Genomic DNA, 23,693 nt, shown 5'->3' with positions numbered 1-23,693 from the left:
AACACATAACAAAATTACATTCTAACCTGTTAAACCCTGCATATAACTGTATATTTCAACCCCTTCATGAAGAACTTTTTCAAAGTAAGCCGAAGCAGGTCCCACCACTAGGCATTCAGATTAAACCACACATTACAGCTGCAAATATTGATTTAGATAATATTTCTCCTTTCAGGCTTTTGTCCTCTCTCCTTGGCAACTTATCTGACCGGAGGTGAACTTTACTATTACAGGGTTGTTTTTTAAAAACACAAATAAATTGATATACCAACAAGAATATATAGAAGTTAGAACTAAATATGAATCCCACCGTTTCATTTTTACTGATGGATCCGAGGACGGTAGCACAGTCGCCAGTGCTGCTGTCATTGAATCAAAAACCGTACCATCCCGCTTACCAGACGATAGCTCAATTTTCACCACTGAAGCAAAAGCCATATTAACGGTTTGGGAATATATTCAAAAACAATCTAGCAGCAAACGGTTCATCATCTTCTCAGATTCATTTTCCTTCCTACAGGCAATAGCATCCAGCTCTTCAAGTCATCCATTCATTTTAGATATTTTAGAACTATACAATGACTTACTGGCAAATACGACATCGTATTTTGTTGGTTGCCCAGTCATGTGGGCATAAAAGGCCACACAATGGCTGATGCTGCAGCAAAAGCCGCTCTCAACAAATCTGTGACACCACTCCTTCTACCATACAGTGACTACAAACCTTTAATTAAAATTGCAAGCAGCAATGGTGGGCTCCAAGTGACACTGTGTACAAACGTCCATGTTCGAATGCTCAAAGGGTTTCTATGTACCAAATCTGTCAAATGAAGGCACCACTTGCAGGGTATCGCCGTTACGAAATTGTCTTGTGCCGGGGTGCCCTTGTCTGATCATACCCCATTTCCGACCTCGAACATGTTCGAATCCTCAAAGGGTTTGCTTGTGCCAACTCCGGAAATCGTCACTACTAAATTTGAGTGTTCAAGGGGTGTCCCAAATATTATCACCAACACGAGGGCTCTTCATCCTTTCAGCTTGGTGACTCTTTAACAGGCTGTAACTTCTTTGTCAGTTGACCTCCAGTCAATAGGATTAGCCTTCTGAGTTCGTCAGTGTCCTGGGTTTCTGTCGCATTGCTGGGATACAGTGCTCGAATGTTCGAATCTCCAAATGGTTTGACTGTACCGACGGAAGTAAGGAAACGCTTGCATGACATCGCCCCTACGACTTTGACGTGTCCCAGAACGTCGGGGAATGTTCTAAACCCATTTCACACGCCGTCCATGTTCGAATCCGCACATGGTTTGCTTGTACCAACGCCGTCGAATGTAAGGAACCACTTGTGAGACATCACCTCGTGTCCCAGTTTGTTCTTAACCCATGTTTGACTTTGACCATGTTCGAATCTGCATATGGTTTGCCTGTACCAACGCCGTCAAATATGATAAACCGTTTGCGAGACATCACCACGTGTCCCAGTGCGTTCTTAACCAATGTTTGACCTCGACCAATTTTGAATCCGCATATAGTTTGCTTGTACCTACGCCGTCAAATGTTATAAACCGTTCCCAAAACATCACCACATGTGTCCAAGTATGTTCTTAACACATGTATGACTTCGACCATGTTCGAATCCCCAAATGGTTTGGTTGTACCGACGCGGTCAAAGGTAAGGAAACGCTTGCGAGACATCGCTGCTACGAAACTGACGTGTCCCAGAATGTCCCGGGATGTTCTAAACCCATTTCAGACGCTGTCCATGTTTGAATCCTCAAATGGTTTGCTTGTACCAACTCCGTCAAATGATAATCACCGTTGCAGGACATTACCGCTACGAAACTGAAGTGTGCCAGAGTGAACCAGAGTGTTCTAAACCGCACTAGACCATGTTCGAAGCCTCAAATGGTTTGCTTTTAACAATGCCATCAAAAGTAAGGTACGAAAGCATTTGGCAGTTGGGAAATGAAGTACAAAGTCAGGGAGCCTAACCACCCCATACCGATAATCGCCTCTTATAGTCTCCTCTTAAAACAAGCATGGGTTTCTGGAGACCAATTCTAACCCTGATCAAGGATAGTATACATAATGCAGAAGACATTTACGACAAGAGTGGCTTTTGCTGTGGAGTCATTGAACGGGGGTAAATCGTATATTTTATGAGCGCTTCATTCAGCATTTATACTCGAACTGTCAGTTTTTTGCTTGAAAACCTTGTTCCAATTTTGCAACTAAAAAAGATATCCCAAATCGGTGAAGACAATTTGTTGTATGGAGACAATTCTCAGAAAGTTTGAATGCATATCATGCAGGGATTCAGAGGATTAGGGATTTGAAGACAGGTACCCCAAAAACCCTGTAAAAACATTGAATCCAATATGGCGGCAACTAAATAAGATATCCAAAATCGGTGATGTCAAATTGGTGTGTTGTGTATGGAGACAATTCACAAAAAGTTTGAATGTATTTCATGCAGGGGATTACGAGGAGTAGGGATTTGAAGACAGGCACCCAAAAAAACAGGTGAAAACCTTTAATCCAATATGGCTGCCAAACCAAGTATCCAATGACCACAGTCAAAGAACAAATAAGTTCAAGCACCTTAAGCAGGGGATACATGCAAAATTTGAAAGTAATCAGACAAGAGGTTTTTGAGCAATAGGGCAAAATATAGATTCAAAAATTACTTGTTTTTCAGTTATCTGCCCTTGGTCTTTGGGCCTACGGCCTAGGGAATCATTTCGTATCTAGAACTCAACTGTCTTCATACATATACAAAATTTCAACTAAATCGAGCAAGTGGTTTTTATGTTAGCTCTGTTACAAACATCGGCGGAATAATAATAATAATAATAATAATAATAATAATAAATCTGCCGATTACAGTAGGGCTTCCAGCCTTTCGGCTTGGAGCTCCAATTATATGATATAGCAAAGACCATGCAAAAGAAGTGGGACACCCAAGTAAGTACCAATAAATTGGATGCAATAAAACCAACTATCGGTAACACCTTCATGGGTTGTTAGTCCAGATTTGAAGAGGTCATTATGCGACGATGTCGTATTGGCCATTCGCGCTATACCCATGAATATTTATTAAAAGGTGAAGATCCTCCATTTTGTGTCCCTTGTGATGAAAGAATGACGGTCAAGTATGTCCTGCTTGACTGTATTGATTTTTCCATCACAAGTGATAACTATTTCCAGGTTTCATCCATCAAGGATCTTTTACGTCAGTTAAGTACTCATTTAATGATTTTTTTTAAGAAATTGAATTAAAAGATAAAATTTTGAGAAAATGTATTGTAAAAAGTAAGTGATTTTAAGTTGGCAAAATGATTATATAACTGGGATTGTTAGTGGCTGTAGGGGGTTAAAGTAAAGTAAAATAATTGTCCCCCTGAGAGGGTATGAAGTCCCATTTCACTCAAAAAAAAAATCTTTTTCCATATTTTTAAGCATAGAATACTTGTTTTTAAATGCTTTGGCTAAAACTTTATAACAATCACCTGTAGCCAGAGGGATGGTGTAAATCCTGCTTAGGTACCATGCAGGAAGCACATGTACCGTAAGTATCCATGGTCCCTTTTATGGTGGCCTAACTTTGGCTGCTGGTTATCACTAGCCAATTTTTATGATGTATTGTTCCAAATAGTCAAAGTTTTATGGTTACGCACTGATTTTACATCTATATCTGTGATACTCTAGTTCTTTTACTGTCCTTTGTCGACAGATTTTATAGTCTATATGTATGTATTATTACTGTACAACTTGATTTAGTCACGATATGGCTGAAATATTGCCGATGTGACGTTAAGTCTTAACTCATTCACTCACTCAATTATTTACAAACGAACGTGGCAAAAGCTAGACTACTGTGATCATTAACATATCAATAATAAATTAAAATATTATTGCACTGCATTCACCCACAGGTTTTGCTTTTTAGTTGGAGTATTACTATGGTCAATAACTGTTATTGTATTTTACTTTATGTTGGATATTGTCACTGAACAGGACCCAAGCATTCAATGCTAGTCATAACAGCCAACGTAAATAAGACATCGGGTGGGAAGAATGTGTACCGTGTGTCATCATATTCTAATGACTGTGACATTTGCTCATGATATCAGTCATATATGTGCATTATACAAGTACGATTATGAGCAGGTTGTAGCTGGATACTCGCAACAGGAACCTTGTTGCATGTGCCATGTGGTAATATGATGAACTCACCAATATTACCAGGGTGGTTTGAATATTTACCTCTATATTTCAGTATGTTAGTATTCTGAAGAAATAATAAATCACCTGTCGCTAGTGCAGGATATCTAAGCATTCTCTGAAACTACCTGTCTCACATTGGCTTTAATGTGTCGCAAAATAATTTGCACTCGGGTTTTACCCAAATGTGAAGCTAATATTCATGCTGAAAAAAAAAAATTTGTTGGTCCCAAGAAAAGTTTTTGCCTCTTTCAGTGAACAAACATGTCTTGATGTGCTGACCAAAATATATCTGTCAAGAAACGACACCTCCACGTTCCCACAACCCACAACATTAAATCGTTGGTCTTAAAGAAATAACAACTCTTCTGTACCGCGACTTAAAATATTACTTAGCGAGCGTTTTTGTTGTCCAACCATACTGCCAATCATGTGAACGTTATCTCTACAAAATGTACATATATTTTTTCTGAAGCCAATATTTTTGGTTCTCTGTGATGTATGTTTCTCTTATTCAGATAACTCAAAATCATACTTATCACAAACAACTCTGTTCACTCTGAATAATGCTTATCACAATCACTGTCATCACAGAATTATTCTTATCATAAACACTGGTAACTCAGAATAATGGTTTCACAAACACTGTTAACCTAATAATGCTTGTCACTAACGCTATCATCTCAGAATAATGCTTGTCACGAACACTGTTAACTCAGAATAATGCTTGATGCTTGTATCTCTTACGGTAATGTACTAGTATTCATTTTCATCACAATCAGTGTGGTTCTATTGTGACTTTAAGAAGATTCGATTTTCAATGATCAAGGACAAATCAAATAGCAAAAACGAATCCTACTTTCTGTTGGAATTTTCATCCTGTCAAACCTGTTTATTCAAATTTACGTAATAGTAATAAATCAGATTCTTCTCAAATGTGGTTGGTTGGTTTGTTGTTTAACGCCGCACTCAGCAATATTCCAGCTATATGACGGCGGTCTGTAAAATAATCGAGTCTAGACCAGACAATCCTGTGATTGATATTATGAGCATCGATCAACGCAATTGGGATCGATGACATGCATCAACCTAGTCAGCGAGCCTAACCACCCAATCCCGTTAGTCGCCTTTTACGACAAGCATAGTCGTCTTTTACGGCAAGCATAGGTTGCAGAAGACCTATTCTACCCCGGAATCTTCACGGCTCAAATGTGGTAATATCAGTGTTATTTAGCTACTATTTCAGGAATGAATAATTTTCTCTTAACCCTGTGGGTACCGATTCCAACATCTGAACTTATGACCTTTAATTTTAGAAGGGTCACACACACACCGCCTAAAATAAATATATTTTACTTACATTAAGAGACCAAAGAACCTGAAAAGATAAAATTGATGTTATTAAAACACGGAGCAAATAGATAAGATTGTGTGATTTTGTAAGCGTATTTCAACAAGCCTAAAGACTAAACAGCCTGAGACAGATCTATCAATAGATAATCACCAAGTACAAGTGGTTTTCCATTGGTTTGTTTGTCTGTTTGTTTGGCCAACGCAAATGTCTAATGACTCCATCAAACCTGTGTAAACAGTAACACTTTGCAATTTCTATGTTAATGCATATAACAGAACAGAAGAGAATGCACAAACACATCGTGTACAGAGAAAATAACCTCTTCCTCGAACTAATGGTTAAATCTTTCCTCGTTAGGCTGAAAGCTCACCTTTGATCCTCCTTTTTGTTTTGTCAGTCTGAGGAGCTAACTATACATAAGATGAGTTTGGCAATTTCAGCTGAAACCCAGTTCTGTATTATATGCATTGAAAAACGGTGGTACCCTCGTTACACGCGTTGCAAGTGCCATCAAATGTTTATACATTCGGACCCTAACCACTTGAACATTACAAACCTATATTGTTGTTGTGTTATAGGTATAACAAAGCATTATATACACGTTTTATTTTATAAGGACGGATTACTTACTGACACAGCACACCTGTCCACTTGGACACTCTCTTGCATTTATGACTGCTGCGGAAGGACATCTACTGGTGCCAACACACGAGATGCCAGTGTCAGTGCACGCTGAAATGGAGCGTTTTCATAAAAGACAATTCATTTTGTTAAAGCTAAATGGGAAATGTAATCTTAATATATCGCTTATACTACACAACAATTAATTTTAAACCAAACTGATTTCAATCCCACTACATACCATGTTGAAGGATAAAATGTAATGTTCATGGTTTTGATCATTACAATTTAACTACCCCCGCTGCTCGACGCAATTAGCTTTGGTTGGTTGGTTTGTTGTTTAACGCCGCACTCAGCAATATTCCAGCTATATGACGGCGGTCTGTAAATAATCGAGTCTGGACCAGACAATCCTGGAATGATGTCATGGGCATCGATCCACGCAATTGGGATCGATGACCTGCATCAACTAAAACCGCGAGCCTGACCAACCGATCCCGTTAGTCGCCTCTTACGGCAAGCATCGATTGCTGATGTCCTATTAGAGCGCCCTGCTCACTATTTGTCTCGTTTCTTCTGTGTTTATGTTGTTCACTTGTTTGTATGTTTTCTGCAGATAGATGCAGCTTTACTGGAGTGATTTGGCAGGGTACTCAACACCAGCTGTAGAACAATGTTGATATTGGAGATATATTGGTTGTTAGTTGGTTTGTTGTTTAACGTCGCACTCAGCAATATTCCAGCTATATGACGGCGGTCTGTAATTAATCGAGTCTGGACCAGACAATCCAGTGATTGACATCGTGAGCATCGATCAACGCTATTGGGATTAAATGACCTGCATCAACCAAGTCAGTGCGTCTTACCACCCGATCCTGTTAGTCGCCTTTTACGACAAGCATAGGCGTCTTTTACGGCAAGTAGGGTTGCTGAAGACCTATACCCGGAATCTTCACGGGTCGGAGATATATTGATTCCTTAACGATTGACCCTGCACCAAAATATAACATGGTAATGGCATGATTGAAGATCGCAGGTCGGGGGTTTAAAAAAAACAGTTCAAAATATAAAACAATACATATATCAAAATCACCTCTCCAATTAGTTATAGGAAGTATTCCTTCAAATTTGAAAACAATCCGTGTTGTAGTTCCTAGTTTTTAGGTTGCACCGATTGAAATTAAATTTTGCGCTGCACATCTCCTAATGATTAAGATGGTTTAATCAAGTTTGACTACAACCTAGGCAGTAGAACCGGAAGAACGGATGGAAAGACGGACACACGGAATTCCTTGGTATAACTATATAACCCCGCCCTTTTAGGTCGAAGGTATAACGATACAAGAGGACAGTTACACAAACACAGCGAAGAAAAATACTGCTATAGGATCAGCGCGATAAAAAAAAAAAATGTTGTGTTAATCCTGATAAACAGCAAAACGTGTGAACTCCTGATAGATACAGGGGCGTTAGAAAATACTTTTGATGTGGAACTGTATATACAGTTTGGTAGTCCCTAAATGGATACAAGAAAGAGAGTTGACTTCTCTTCATATGGATCCAACGGTACCGTAAACACTTCAGGACAGTTGACGTTACCGTTAAGACAAGCACTAGCATACAGTGTCACACGTTTCAAAAACATGTGATTCCATCCACATGTCACAACCGTTTATACAAGTCGGGTACAATCATATTAGTTCAACTGCATTTAACGCAATTAGATGGATGGTATGTAAGCTCTCATATCCCCATTTTATGCCAAGGATTGAGTTATTTTCAGAATTAAAGTGTAAATTGACACAAATGGAATCATTTTTCTATTGCCTGATAAATCATAGCTCATATCGATAATTTCTCATGTGTTTTCAGCTGTAAAGTCAGATTTGAAAGTAAAACAAGTTCTCACGATTGAACAAATCATTCATTTTGTTGGTGTTCAACGAACAATTACTTCATCAAAGTAATTAATATAATATGACTGAGTGGATAAAAGAAAATGAATCAAGACAACTATGTTTGTCACATGCGGCTAACGGAATCCAGTTTTCAGACTCTCTGACTTGGTTGATGCATTTCATCGTGCCCCAATTGCGTGGATTGATGTTCATGATGTCAATCACTGGATTGTCATGTCCAGACTCGATTATTTACAGACCGCCGTCATGTAGGTGGAATATTGCTGAGTGCCACGTTAAACAAGAAACAAACAAATATTATATTTTTGTGCATTCAGCCAAAAAAGTGGTGTATTCGGAACATGATATGCACAGATTGATTCGGTTTGGTTTTTTTGTTGTTTAACGCCGCACTCAGCTATATTCCAGCTATATGACAGCGGTCTGTAAAATAATCGAGTCTGGACCAGACAATCCAGTGATTGACATCATGAGCATCGATCCACGCAATTAGGATACGATGACATGTATCAACCAAGTCAGCGAGCCTGCCCACCCAGCGAGCCTGTCCACCCGATCCCGTTAGTCGCCTTTTACGACAAGCATAATCGCCTTTTACGGCAAGTATCGGTTGCTGAAAACCTATTCTACCCCGGAATCTTCACGGGTCTGCACAGATTACTGATAATGACAATTTACTACAGTTTATATATTCTGGATTGTTTAAGGAACAATTGCATGTCAAGTTGTCCGAGAAATATGTCCATCTACTATGACCGAGCAGATCCTGAAAATGAATCAAGTTAACTTGAATGTTTCCTCAAAAGAAGATCTCTATTTGGAAAAACATGGTGACAAATTCAGAAGGACTTGACTTTCCTACTTGAATATAGTCGGTGGACTTTATTATAGTCGACTGCTGATTAATACTTACGTTGAAGGGTCGTTGTTGCTATGGTTGTTGTTGTTGCTAAAGTAAGGGCATCTGAAACAGTACAATTGATGTAATGAAAATATAGCTCTGTTTAAAAAAAAAAGTTTGCTCTGCCCACATGTACAGTTTAATATGGATAGTTTTGCCGTGTACTATTACAGTTGAAGCACGAGGGCACTTGCGCCCGAGTGCTTTGACGTTATAATAGCTCAGGGCAAAACTATTCTTTATTACAATATACAAGGGGGTAGAACAAACTATATTACTTTTCTAAGATGCTGAAATTAAGACCTTGTTTTATAATAGAGATGGGTTATAAAAGAATACTGTAATGAGCGGCGCCCTACAATCAAGGAACAGGGCTTACTGAAGGGCTGTTCCATCTAATTGCCTGCACCCATACGCAAAGAGGAATATTTACGTTTGAAACACAAACAACACAACACCACTTAAATGGTTTGTTTATTATTTAAGTAGGTCCCACTCGATTATCCATTTAATGTGTGGTTATCAATAAACCCATGAAGCAATGAGGCTTATTTAAATTTAAGTTTTTCTGTTAATTTGCTTCAGTTTTATCATGTGACATGAAACATCTCACAAGTGCATTGTGTGATCAAGCTTACACGTAAACATAGCCGAATTTCGGTTTTGCTTGTTATTTTGAGTTGAGTTGTTTTGCAGAAAATGCAACTTTGTTTCTGCCACTAAAGTTAGCAGACTGTAGCAAATGCAAGCCATGAAAAAGTGTGCTTACCGAGCTGCTTGATACCGTAACGCATAAACCAACGTGAATCAAAGACCAGTGGCTTGTGATATGATGTCACCATGGGACTAACATGGCATAGGAAGACCAACAGTAGCAGTTTTGTTTGACTTGTGTATATTGCTAAATGTCATATGCTGAGCAACAAGTATACATGTGGTTATATACATGTGAAACCTTTCAAGGATTGCTCATTCCTTTGTCCTGAGAGGCATACATAATTCGTTGGACAAAAACACCAGCCTCGGACATGTCTTTCACTCTTAAATTGAAAAACATACCAGCGGACATATAACGTATCCTTACGATTCACAATATGGCCAACGCAAAGAACAAATATAGACAGGTTTATACATACAAACTACAAATATGGCAAATTACATTATACTCCAAAACAATAGCTCTAAAATGACATTCAGTCTTTGGATGTTCTCAAAATGACTTCCTTGACAGTTGGAACACTAAGGAGCAGGTATTCACAAGTATTCTACATGTTTGTATGCATCGTTTATCTTTCCTCTCAAATTATTCACAATTCCCTGATCACAGGATCATAAACAAAACAAAGCTCATAATGGAAATTCAATTCCTACATCAATTTCTTCTCATCATCAACCTTTCTTTGCGTTAAATAGAAAATAGTTCGCGCTCTGGGAAGAATGCCCATGTTTTGAGGTCAAACTAGGTCAGAATACTTACCGGCACAGCAAACCTGACCACTCGGACACTGGCGACTAGTAATAATTCCAAAGGAGTTACAGTTACTAGTGACAATACATGATATTCCGGCACCAGTGCAGGCTGAAAGAAAACGTTCATCAAAGTAATTAGATCTCTTTTCTTGTTCTTTGACGGAAATGTCCTTTTTATCCCCCGCCGCGCGAAAGCGCGAAGCGGGGGATATAGTATTCACGACCGTCCGTACGTCCGTCCGTACGTCCCACCTGTTTGTTGCCGCGATATCTCAAGAACTAAACACTGGATTGTCTTCATATTTGGAACTATGGTGTATATACAGACTCCGCAGACACCAGTCGGTTTTGGTGACCTTGACCCCATTTTCAAGGTCACAGCAGGCATATCTGCTTTTGGAGTTGGAAAACGGTGTTGCCGCGATATCTCAAGAACTAAACACTGGATTGTCTTCATATTTGGAACTATGGTGTATATACAGACTCCGCAGACACCAGTCGGTTTTGGTGACCTTGACCCCATTTTCAAGGTCACAGCAGACAAATCTGCTTTTAGAGTTGGAAAACGGTGTTGCCGCAATATCTCAAGAACTAATCTCTGGATTGTCTTCATATTTGGAACTATGGTGTATATACAGACTCCGCAGACACCAGTCGGTTTTGGTCACCTTGATCCCATTTTCAAGGTAACAGCAGGCATATCTGCTTTTGGAGTTGGAAAACGGTGTTGCCGCAATATCTCAAGAACTAATCTCTGGAATGTCTTCATATTTGGAACTATGGTGTATATACAGACACCGCATACACCTGTCAGATTTGGTGACCTTGACCCCATTTTCAAGGTCACAGCAGGCAAATCTGTTTTTGGAGTTGGAAAACGGTGTTGCCACAATATCTCAAGAACTAATCGCTGGATTGTCTTCATATTTGGTACTATGGTGTACAGGCGGGGGATATTTCGTCACTCTGTGACAAATACTTGTCATATTTTGACACTATTGTTTTTTAGAATGTACACTTTTCACAAAAACAAGACACATCATCATCTGTTCTTAAGTTTACAGATGACTCCATTTTCAAAAAAATTAAAAACTACAACAGGCTTAATAATGAATGTCCGTAATAACGTCCTTGGATATGTGAAGAAAAACATGAAAGCCCCATACTTTTATGTGCACTACCGTGCCTGAAGAATGATCAACAAAACCTTTGTAAGATTCATGGTAGTGTCATTTTCATGCTGTGTTTTATTATTATGTTTTTCAACCCCTGAAGATCCGGACTAGAATAGTTCTTCAGCAACCCTTGCTTGCCGTAAAAGACAACTATGCTTGTCTTAGGAGGCTACTCATGTGATCCAGGAGTCAGACTCACTGACTTGGTTGATGCATTTCATAATGTCCCAATTGAGTGGATTGATGCTCATGGCGTCAGTCACTGGATTGTCTCATCCAGATTCGATTATTTACTTACCACCGTCATATAGCTGGAATATTGCTGAGTGCCACGTTAAACAAGAAACAAACAAATATTATATTTTGTGCATTCACCTCAAAAAAGGTGTATTCGGAAGGAGATTAAAATGATATGCACAGATTGAAACCATTTACTAATAATGATATCTATTTCCGAATTACTATGTAAAGAAGTACAATTGTCACATATTTTATCAATATTGTAATTCACCAGAAGTCCATTTCAAATTCATATATATTAGTGGTTTGGACGTAAATAGCATCTTCGGTGCCATGTGCGCTTGACGCATGCGCAGTTGATGTTACTACATTCTCTTGAAAACATTAAATGTTTTACATCTCCACTAATATTGTCTTTATTTGGCTTCAGGTTAGTTGCCAATGCACAAAATACACACCTTCCATCTCATAAGCATATAAACATTTAATTGTTAGCAATATCATGTTAATTAACACTATTAGATAGTTTGTATTTCATGATTATTGTCGGCCCAATGCATAGAAGTTTTTCGTCTGCTCGAACGGCATGGTCAGAAAAGTTGTTATTGTATAAATAGCATAGATATATTGAAGTTGTCCATTAGCTTATGGTAGAAATGTATGGAAATGAATATTTCTGTAGTTCAGATAGGAATAAGTTTAATTTGATGAGAATTTATGTCATTTCGTCAAGTCAAATTTCTTAGCGGTACTGCCTGTATGTGTAAGAGAGTTATTTCCCTCTGCTGCTGAGCGGAAGTAAACAAATCTGTAGCGTGAAAATGTTTTCGTTCAAAGTTTGTTGTATCTTGAGACAAGTGTTTAGCAAGTCATGTGTTTGCAAAATAGAGTAAGTTTCCATTATATCCTTATGCTTTGTGATTGTCTCTCAAGATAAATATTGTTATTGAATTGTGTCAGTCTGAAGTTATCGTTCAATAGTGTCAGGACTCAGAAGTGGTTATGACGTATGATGTATTCAAAGGTTGATTTCCGTGAGTATGTTGTCAAAGTATTACTAGATCATGTAGATAGGTTTGTCAATTAGTTATCAGTTTAATCAGAAGTATGTGTAGATATTTCAAGGTTTGCTGTGATAGTTTCTTTGAAATAGGTTTTGTTTTATTAAAGGCTTAGATTGTTTGTCTCATTTTGAATAAAATTCATTGTAAATGTGTCATCATCCTTTTTCCAAATGTATAAATTAAATTCTTTTCATTATCATCATATTTATATATATATATATATATATATATATATATATATATATATATATATATATATATATAAACTAAAATATTATCAATATTCTAAATATTTTGGAACTTTGTAACATTGTTTTTCATCAATAATTCATAGATATCTTTATTAATATTTTATCAGGAGGTTTTTTTTAGAATTGTTTATCTCTTTCTATGCTAAATATTTTCATGTCAATTATTTAGTAATCCAAGGGAGATAATGCAAAAGTTGAATTTCTTCATTATTCTTTTCACTGGCAAACATGGTGAAGTTGTATGCACTAATTTCAAGTGGTGTATATGTTGTTTATATTGTCAGTAGATTTGATGAATGTATGCCTTTGATATAAGCATCTGAATGTTTCCATCAAGGTGATTTAGTAATTCAAGGGAGATAATTTAGAATGAATGTCTTTGTTATCTTATCAATGGGTGATGTTTCAGATGACTTAGTCCAAGTTTCAAGTGTTATTACTGTTTGGAATAGTCAATGATAGAATGTACAGTATTTCTTTATCTAATTTTTAAGGGTGTTGCCAAGACAACTTGAGAGTGTAAATTCATATTTCCAGTATGTACTTTTAGTAAGTTGGATATAAATTCTGTCAATAGTTTCAAGGTTGTATTTCAAGTTATTTCCAGTTCATGTTCATATGTTTAATGAAAGTTTGTCAATGTTAATGAAGTTGCATAATGGGTCAGAACTCTGGTCAAAATATTTGAATGTTAGGCAAGTGATAGTTGTTCAAGACAATAAGCCTATACATGATATTCTTACTTTGTCATAACAGTGAAGAAGCTTGTGAATGTCATGTCTAAGTTAAGGGTTAAGCTTAAGTACTAAGAATGCAAGGTTAAAGATACCCTTAAGTCAAGATGTAAGATTGAAGATATAAGAAGTATTCCAAGTTTTATTCCAAGTTTCATATATCATATATGTATAAGAATTATGATTACAGATTGTATATGAAAGCACTGTTATTTCACTGAACAAGTGTGTAAGAAATGTTGCCATGTGCGCTTGATGCATGCGCAGTTGATGTTACTCCATTCTCTTGTACATCTCCACTAATATTGTCTTTATTTGGCTTCAGGAAAAACTTTGGGTAAACGTGACACCTCCTTGGGCTGGGGAGCATTATACCAACTACAACTACAGTTAATATTTTCTGGATTCTTTTAGTGACAATTGCATGTCAAGTTACCCGACAAGTATGTCCATCTGCTATGACCGAGTAGATCCTGAAAATGAATCAAGTTAACTCAAATATTTCATCAAAAGAAGATCTCTATGGGGAAAAGACCCATGAAGATCTGGGATAGAATAGGTCCTCAGCACCTATGCTTCTCATGAAAGGTGACTATGCTTGTTGTACGAGGCGACAAATAGGATCGGGTGGTCAGGCTCACTGACTTGTTTGATCATTGCATTGATCCAAATCGCGTGGGACACGTGAAGATTCCATTGTAGAATAGGTCTTCAGCAACCCATGCTTGCCTTAAAAGGCGACTATGCTTGTTGTACGAGGCGACAAACAGGATCTGGTGGTCAGGCTTACTGACTTGTTTGATCCATGTCATTGATCCCAATTGTGTGGATCGATGCTCACGATATTAACCACTTGATTGTCTGGTCCAGACTCGATTATTTACAGACCGCCATTATATAGCTGGAATATTGCTGAGTGCGGCGTTAAACAACAAACCAACCTACCAATTGCGTGGATCGATGCTCACGATGTCAGTCACTGGATTGTCTCGTCCAGACTCGATTATTTACAGACCGCCGTCATATATCTGGAATATTACTGAGTGCGACGTTAAACAACAAACAAAACAAAGCTATTGGGAAATACATGCTGACAAATTCAGAAGCACCTGAATTTCCTAATTTCCTACTTGTCGGTTGACTTTACCATAGTCGACTGCATATTAATTCATACCACTTACGTTGAAGTGTTGTTGCTAAGGTTGTTGTTGTTGCTAAAGTAAGGGCATCTGAAACAGTACAATTGATGACATGAAAATACAGCTTTATTTAAGAAATAAAAATTGCTCCATCCCCATGTACAGTTAAATGTGAATTGTTTTACCATGTACTATTACAGTTAAAGCAAAAGTGAAATTCCGCCGGAGTGCTTTGACGTTATAATAGCTCAGGGCAAAACTTTTCTTTATTACAATATCCAAGTGCATTGTGTGGTCGAGCTAACATGTAAACATTGCCGAAGTTCGGTGTTGCTTGTTATTTCGAGCAGAGGTGTTTTGTACAAGTGACAACATTGTTTCTGCCACTACTGTTAGCAGACTGCAGCAACTCCAAGCGATGAAATAGTGTGCTTACCGAGCTGCTTCTGCTACATGATACCGTGACGCATAAACCAACGTGAATCTACGACCGGTGGCTCGTGATATGGTGTCATTATCGGACGAACATGGCATAGGAAGACCAACAGTAGGCGTTTTGTGTGACTGGTGTATATTGCTAAATGCCATATGCTGAGCAACAAGTGTACATGTGGTTATGACACTTTTCAAGGATTGCTTATTCCTTTGTCCTGAGAGGCACACATAATTCATCATCATCAACCTTCCTTTGCATTTAACAGAAAATAGTTCACGCCCTGGGAAGAAATGCCCATGTTCTGAGGTCAAACGAGGTCAGAATACTCACCGGCACAGCAAACCTGACCACTTGGACACTGGCGACCAGGAATAATTCCTATGGAATTACAGCTACTCATGACAATACATGAGATTCCGGCATCAGTGCAGGCTGAAAGAAAACGTTCATCAATGGAAATAGATCTGTTTTCTCGTTCTTTGGCAGAAATGTCCTTTATTTATATTTTGTCACAATTGTCCTAATTGCGTGGATCGATGCTCATGATGTCAATCATTGGACTGTCTGGTCAAGACTCAATTATTTACAGAACGACGTCATATAGCTGGAATATTGCGGAGTGCCTCGTTAAACAAGAAACAAACAAATATTATATTTTTGTGCATTCAGCAAAAAAGTGGTGTAGTCGGAAGGAGATTAAAATGATATGCACAGATTGAAACCATTTACTGATAATGATAACCATTTCCGAATTACTACAGTTAATATTTTCTGGATTGTTTTAGTGACAATTGCATGTCAAGTCACCCAAAAAATATGTCCATCTGCTATGACCGAGTAGATCCTGAAAATGAATCAAGTTAACTCAAATATTTCATCAAAAAAATATCTCTATAGGGAAAAGACCCATGAATATCTGGGATAGAATAGGTCCTCAGCACCTATGCTTCTCATAAATGGTGACTATGCTTGTTGTACGAGGTGGTCAGGCTCGCTGACATGGTTGATGCATGTCATCGATCCCAATTGCGGGGATCGATACTCATGATATGAATCACTGGATTGTCTGGTCCAGACACGATTATTTACAGACCGCCGTCATATAGCTGGAATATTGCTGAGTGCGACGTTAAACAACAAACAAAACAAAGCTATTGGGAAATACATGCTGACAAATTCAGAAGCGCCTGAATTTCATACTAAAACATTGTCGATGGACTTTACCATAGTCAACTGCATATTAATTCATACCACTTACGTTGAAGTGTTGTTGTTGCTAAGGTCGTTGTTGCTAAGGTGGTTGTTGCTAAGGTCGTTGTTGCTAAGGTCGTTGTTGCTAAAGTAAGGGCATCTGAAACAGTACAATTGATGACATGAAAATACAGCTTTATTTAAGAAATAAAAATTGCTCCATCCCCATGTACAGTATGATAGGAATTGTTTTACCATGTACTATCACAGTTAAAGCACGAGTGAAATTCCGCCCGAATGCTTTAACGTTATAATAGCTCAGGGCAAAACTATTCTTTATTACAATATACAAGGGGGTACAGCAAACTTGATTACTGTTCTAACGTGCTGAAATTAAGACTTTCCTTCCGTTTTATTACAGATGGGTTTAAAAAGAATCCTGTAATGAGCAACGCCCTTAAATCCACAAACAGGGCTGACGGGCTGATCCATATAATTGCCTGCACCCTTACAACAAGAGGAATATTTACGTTACAAACACAACGCAACACCACTAAAATGGGTTGTTTATTATTGAAATAGGTCCCACTTCATTATCCATTCTATGAGTGGTTACCCATAAACCCATGAAGCAATAAGACTTTTTTCTAAATTTAAGATTTTATATTAATTTCCTTCAATTTTGACACATGACTCCAACCATTCAGCAAGTGCATTGTGTGGTCGAGCTAACATGTAAACATAGCCGAAGTTCGGTGTTGCTTGTTATTTCGAGCAGAGGTGTTTTGTACAAGTGACAACTCCAAGCGATGAAATAGTGTGCTTACCGAGCTGCTTGTGCTTCATGATACCGTGACCCGTAAACCAACATGAATCTACTACCAGTGGCTCGTGATATGGTGTCATTATCGGACGAACATGGCATAGGAAGACCAACAGTAGGCGTTTTGTGTGACTGGTGTATATTGCTAAATGCCATATGCTGAGCAACAAGTGTACATGTGGTTATGACACTTTTCAAGGACTGCTTATTCCTTTGTCCTGAGAGGCACACATAATTCATCATCATCAACCTTCCTTTGCATTTAACAGAAAATAGTACACACCCTGGGAAGAATGCCCATGTTCTGAGGTCAAACGAGGTCAGAATACTCACCGGCACAGCAAACCTGACCACTTGGACACTGGCGACCAGGAATAATTCCTATGGAGTTACAGCTACTCATGACAATACATGAGATTCCGGCATCAGTGCAGGCTGAAAGAAAACGTTCATCAATGGAAATAGATCTGTTTTCTCGTTCTTTGGCAGAAATGTCCTTTATTTATATTTTGTCACAATTGTCCTAATTGCATGGATCGATGCTCATGATGTCAATCATTGGACTGTCTGGTCAAGACTCAATTATTTACAGAACGACGTCATATAGCTGGAATATTGCGGAGTGCCTCGTTAAACAAGAAACAAACAAATATTATGTTTTTGTGCATTCAGCAAAAAAGTGGTGTATTCGGAAGGAGATTAAAATGATATGCACAGATTGAAACCATTTACTGATAATGATAACCATTTCCGAATTACTACAGTTAATATTTTCTGGATTGTTTAAGTGACAATTGCATGTCAAGTCACCCAAAAAATATGTCCATCTGCTATGACCGAGTAGATCCTGAAAATGAATCAAGTTAACTCAAATATTTCATCAAAAAAATATCTCTATAGGGAAAAGACCCATGAAGATCTGGGATAGAATAGGTCCTCAGCACCTATGCTTCTCATAAATGGTGACTATGCTTGTTGTACGAGGTGGTCAGGCTCGCTGACATGGTTGATGCATGTCATCGATCCCAATTGCGGGGATTGATACTCATGATATTAATCACTGGATTGTCTGGTCCAAACTCGATTATTTACAGACCGCCGTCATATAGCTGGAATATTGCTGAGTGCGACGTTAAATAACAAACAAAACAAAGCTATTGGGAAATACATGCTGACAAATTCAGAAGCGCCTGAATTCCATACTAAAACATTGTCGATGGACTTTACCATAGTCAACTGCATATTAATTCATACCACTTACGTTGAAGTGTTGTTGTTGCTAAGGTCGTTGTTGCTAAGGTCGTTGTTGTTGCTAAAGTAAGGGCATCTGAAACAGTACAATTGATGACATGAAAATACAGCTTTTTTTAAGAAATAAAAATTGCTCCATCCCCACGTACAGTATGATATGAATTGTTTTACCATGTACTATCACAGTTATAGCATGAGTGAAATTCCGCCCGAATGCTTTGACGTTATAATAGCTCAGGGCAAAACTATTCTTTATTACAATATACAAGGGGGTACAGCAAACTTGATTACTGTTCTAACGTGCTGAAATTAAGACTTTCCTTCCGTTTTATTACAGATGGGTTTAAAAAGAATCCTGTAATGAGCGGTGCCCTAAAATCCACAAACGGGGCTAACTGATGGGCTGATCCATATAATTGCCTGCACCCTTACAACAAGAGGAATATTTACGTTACAAACACAACACAACACAACACCACTAAAATGGGTTGTTTATTATTGAAATAGGTCCCACTTCATTATCCATTCTATGAGTGGTTACCCATAAACCCATGAAGCAATAAGACTTTTTTTTAAATTTAAGATTTTATATTAATTTGCTCCAATTTTGTCACGTGACTCCAACCATTAAGCAAGTGCATTGTGTGGTCGAGCTAACATGTAAACATAGCCGAAGTTCGGTGTTGCTTGTTATTTCGAGCAGAGGTGTTTTGTACTAGTGACAACATTGTTTCTGCCACTACTGTTAGCAGACTGCAGCAACTCCAAGCGATGAAATAGTGTGCTTACCGAGCTGCTTGTGCTTCATGATACCGTGACCCGTAAACCAACATGAATCTACGACCAGTGGCTCGTGATATGGTGTCATTATTGGACGAACATGGCATAGGAAGACCAACAGTAGGCGTTTTGTGTGACTGGTGTATATTGCTAAATGCCATATGCTGAGCAACAAGTGTACATGTGGTTATGACACTTTTCAAGGATTGCTTATTCCTTTGTCCTGAGAGGCACACATAATTCATCATCATCAACCTTCCTTTGCATTTAACAGAAAATAGTTCACGCCCTGGGAAGAATGCCCATGTTCTGAGGTCAAACGAGGTCAGAATACTCACCGGCACAGCAAACCTGACCACTTGGACACTGGCGACCAGGAATAATTCCTATGGAGTTACAGCTACCCATGACAATACATGAGATTCCGGCATCAGTGCAGGCTGAAAGAAAACGTTCATCAATGGAAAAAGATCTGTTTTCTCGTTCTTTGGCAGAAATGCCCTTTTTTTATATTTTGTCACAATTGTCCTAATAGCGTGGATCGATGCTCATGATGTCAATCATTGGACTGTCTGGTCAAGACTCAATTATTTACAGAACGACGTCATATAGCTGGAATATTGCGGAGTGCCTCGTTAAACAAGAAACAAACAAATATTATGTTTTTGTGCATTCAGCAAAAAAGTGGTGTATTCGGAAGAAGATTAAAATGATATGCACGGATTGAAACCATTTACTGATAATGATAACCATTTCCGAATTACTACAGTTAATATTTTCTGGATTGTTTAAGTGACAATTGCATGTCAAGTCACCCAAAAAATATGTCCATCTGCTATGACCGAGTAGATCCTGAAAATGAATCAAGTTAACTCAAATATTTCATCAAAAAAATATCTCTATAGGGAAAAGACCCATGAAGATCTGGGATAGAATAGGTCCTCAGCACCTATGCTTCTCATAAATGGTGACTATGCTTGTTGTACAAGGTGGTCAGGCTCGCTGACATGGTTGATGCATGTAATCGATCCCAATTGCGGGGATCGATACTCATGATATTAATCACTGGATTGTCTGGTCCAAACTCGATTATTTACAGACCGCCGTCATATAGCTGGAATATTGCTGAGTGCGACGTTAAACAACAAACAAAACAAAGCTATTGGGAAATACATGCTGACAAATTCAGAAGTGCCTGAATTTCATACTAAAACATTGTCGATGGACTTTACCATAGTCAACTGCATATTAATTCATACCACTTACGTTGAAGTGTTGTTGTTGCTAAGGTCGTTGTTGCTAAGGTGGTTGTTGCTAAGGTCGTTGTTGCTAAGGTCGTTGTTGTTGCTAAAGTAAGGGCATCTGAAACAGTACAATTGATGACATGAAAATACAGCTTTATTTAAGAAATAAAAATTGTTCCATCCCCACGTACAGTATGATATGAATTGTTTTACCATGTACTATCACAGTTAAAGCACGAGTGAAATTCCGCCCGAATGCTTTGACGTTATAATAGCTCAGGGCAAAACTATTCTTTATTTACTGTTCTAACGTGCTGAAATTAAGACTTTCCTTCCGTTTTATTACAGATGGGTTTAAAAAGAATCCTGTAATGAGCGGTGCCCTAAAATCCACAAACGGGGCTAACTGACGGGCTGATCCATATAATTGCCTGCACCCTTACAACAAGAGGAATATTTACGTTACAAACACAACACAACACAACACAACACCACTAAAACGGGTTGTTTATTATTGAAATAGGTCCCACTTCATTATCCATTCTATGAGTGGTTACCCATAAACCCATGAAGCAATAAGACTTTTTTTTTAAATTTAAGATTTTATATTAATTTGCTCCAATTTTGTCACGTGACTCCAACCATTAAGCAAGTGCATTGTGTGGTCGAGCTAACATGTAAACATAGCCGAAGTTCGGTGTTGCTTGTTATTTCGAGCAGAGGTGTTTTGTACTAGTGACAACATTGTTTCTGCCACTACTGTTAGCAGACTGCAGCAACTCCAAGCGATGAAATAGTGTGCTTACCGAGCTGCTTGTGCTTCATGATACCGTGACCCGTAAACCAACATGAATCTACGACCAGTGGCTCGTGATATGGTGTCATTATTGGACGAACATGGCATAGGAAGACCAACAGTAGGCGTTTTGTGTGACTGGTGTATATTGCTAAATGCCATATGCTGAGCAACAAGTGTACATGTGGTTATGACACTTTTCAAGGATTGCTTATTCCTTTGTCCTGAGAGGCACACATAATTCATCATCATCAACCTTCCTTTGCATTTAACAGAAAATAGTTCACGCCCTGGGAAGAATGCCCATGTTCTGAGGTCAAACGAGGTCAGAATACTCACCGGCACAGCAAACCTGACCACTTGGACACTGGCGACCAGGAATAATTCCTATGGAGTTACAGCTACCCATGACAATACATGAGATTCCGGCATCAGTGCAGGCTGAAAGAAAACGTTCATCAATGGAAAAAGATCTGTTTTCTCGTTCTTTGGCAGAAATGCCCTTTTTTAATATTTTGTCACAATTGTCCTAATAGCGTGGATCGATGCTCATGATGTCAATCATTGGACTGTCTGGTCAAGACTCAATTATTTACAGAACGACGTCATATAGCTGGAATATTGCTGAGTGCCTCGTTAAACAAGAAACAAACAAATATTATGTTTTTGTGCATTCAGCAAAAAAGTGGTGTATTCGGAAGAAGATTAAAATGATATGCACGGATTGAAACCATTTACTGATAATGATAACCATTTCCGAATTACTACAGTTAATATTTTCTGGATTGTTTAAGTGACAATTGCATGTCAAGTCACCCAAAAAATATGTCCATCTGCTATGACCGAGTAGATCCTGAAAATGAATCAAGTTAACTCAAATATTTCATCAAAAAAATATCTCTATAGGGAAAAGACCCATGAAGATCTGGGATAGAATAGGTCCTCAGCACCTATGCTTCTCATAAATGGTGACTATGCTTGTTGTACAAGGTGGTCAGGCTCGCTGACATGGTTGATGCATGTCATCGATCCCAATTGCGGGGATCGATACTCATGATATTAATCACTGGATTGTCTGGTCCAAACTCGATTATTTACAGACCGCCGTCATATAGCTGGAATATTGCTGAGTGCGACGTTAAACAACAAACAAAACAAAGCTATTGGGAAATACATGCTGACAAATTCAGAAGTGCCTGAATTTCATACTAAAACATTGTCGATGGACTTTACCATAGTCAACTGCATATTAATTCATACCACTTACGTTGAAGTGTTGTTGTTGCTAAGGTCGTTGTTGCTAAGGTGGTTGTTGCTAAGGTCGTTGTTGCTAAGGTCGTTGTTGTTGCTAAAGTAAGGGCATCTGAAACAGTACAATTGATGACATGAAAATACAGCTTGATTTAAGAAATAAAAATTGCTCCATCCCCACGTACAGTATGATATGAATTGTTTTACCATGTACTATCACAGTTAAAGCACGAGTGAAATTCCGCCCGAATGCTTTGACGTTATAATAGCTCAGGGCAAAACTATTCTTTATTACAATATACAAGGGGGTACAGCAAACTTAATTACTTTTCTAACGTGCTGAAATTAAGACTTTGCTTCTGTTTTATTACAGATGGATTTAAAAAGAATCCTGTAATGAGCGGCGCCCTAAAATCCACGAACGGGACTAACTGACGGGCTGATCCATATAATTTCGTGCACCCTTACTTCAAGAGGAATATTTACGTTACAAACACAACACAACACAACACCACTAAAATGGGTTGTTTATTATTGAAATAGGTCCCACTTCATTATCCATTCTATGAGTGGTTACCCATAAACCCATGAAGCAATAAGACTTTTTTTAAGTTTAAGATTTTATATTAATTTCCTTCAATTTTGTCACGTGACTCCAACCATTCAGCAAGTGCATTGTGTGGTCGAGCTAACGTGTAAACATAGCCGAAGTTCGGTGTTGCTTGTTATTTCGAGCAGAGGTGTTTTGTACTAGTGACAACATTGTTTCTGCCACTACTGTTAGCAGACTGCAGCAACTCCAAGCGATGAAATAGTGTGCTTACCGAGC

The 23,693-nt window shown here is 38.3% G+C and overlaps 1 protein-coding gene across 1 annotated transcript in view; it reads right to left on the bottom strand.

The window, feature by feature from the left end:
- The window catches only part of LOC139448804 (uncharacterized), a 92,362-nt gene that overhangs the window by 11,131 nt on the left and 57,538 nt on the right, over positions 1-23,693 (bottom strand). Inside the window, exons 28-39 of the mRNA XM_071230334.1 lie at positions 22,881-22,976; positions 21,953-22,054; positions 20,840-20,935; positions 19,912-20,013; positions 18,804-18,869; positions 17,876-17,977; positions 16,787-16,879; positions 15,859-15,960; positions 15,135-15,182; positions 10,497-10,598; positions 9,032-9,082; positions 6,209-6,310 (exon numbers count right to left, since the gene is read on the bottom strand). Of these exons, the coding sequence (XP_071086435.1) occupies positions 6,209-6,310; positions 9,032-9,082; positions 10,497-10,598; positions 15,135-15,182; positions 15,859-15,960; positions 16,787-16,879; positions 17,876-17,977; positions 18,804-18,869; positions 19,912-20,013; positions 20,840-20,935; positions 21,953-22,054; positions 22,881-22,976 (1,062 nt within the window). The remainder of the gene's footprint in view (positions 1-6,208; positions 6,311-9,031; positions 9,083-10,496; positions 10,599-15,134; positions 15,183-15,858; positions 15,961-16,786; positions 16,880-17,875; positions 17,978-18,803; positions 18,870-19,911; positions 20,014-20,839; positions 20,936-21,952; positions 22,055-22,880; positions 22,977-23,693) is intronic.

The sequence above is a fragment of the Haliotis cracherodii genome, unplaced genomic scaffold, assembly GCF_022045235.1.
Source record: "Haliotis cracherodii isolate W230 unplaced genomic scaffold, xgHalCrac1.p SCAF_7, whole genome shotgun sequence".
NCBI lineage: Eukaryota > Metazoa > Mollusca > Gastropoda > Lepetellida > Haliotidae > Haliotis > Haliotis cracherodii.
The sequence above is the reverse complement of the archived record's forward strand: the minus strand, read 5'-3'. Positions and strand labels throughout refer to the sequence as shown.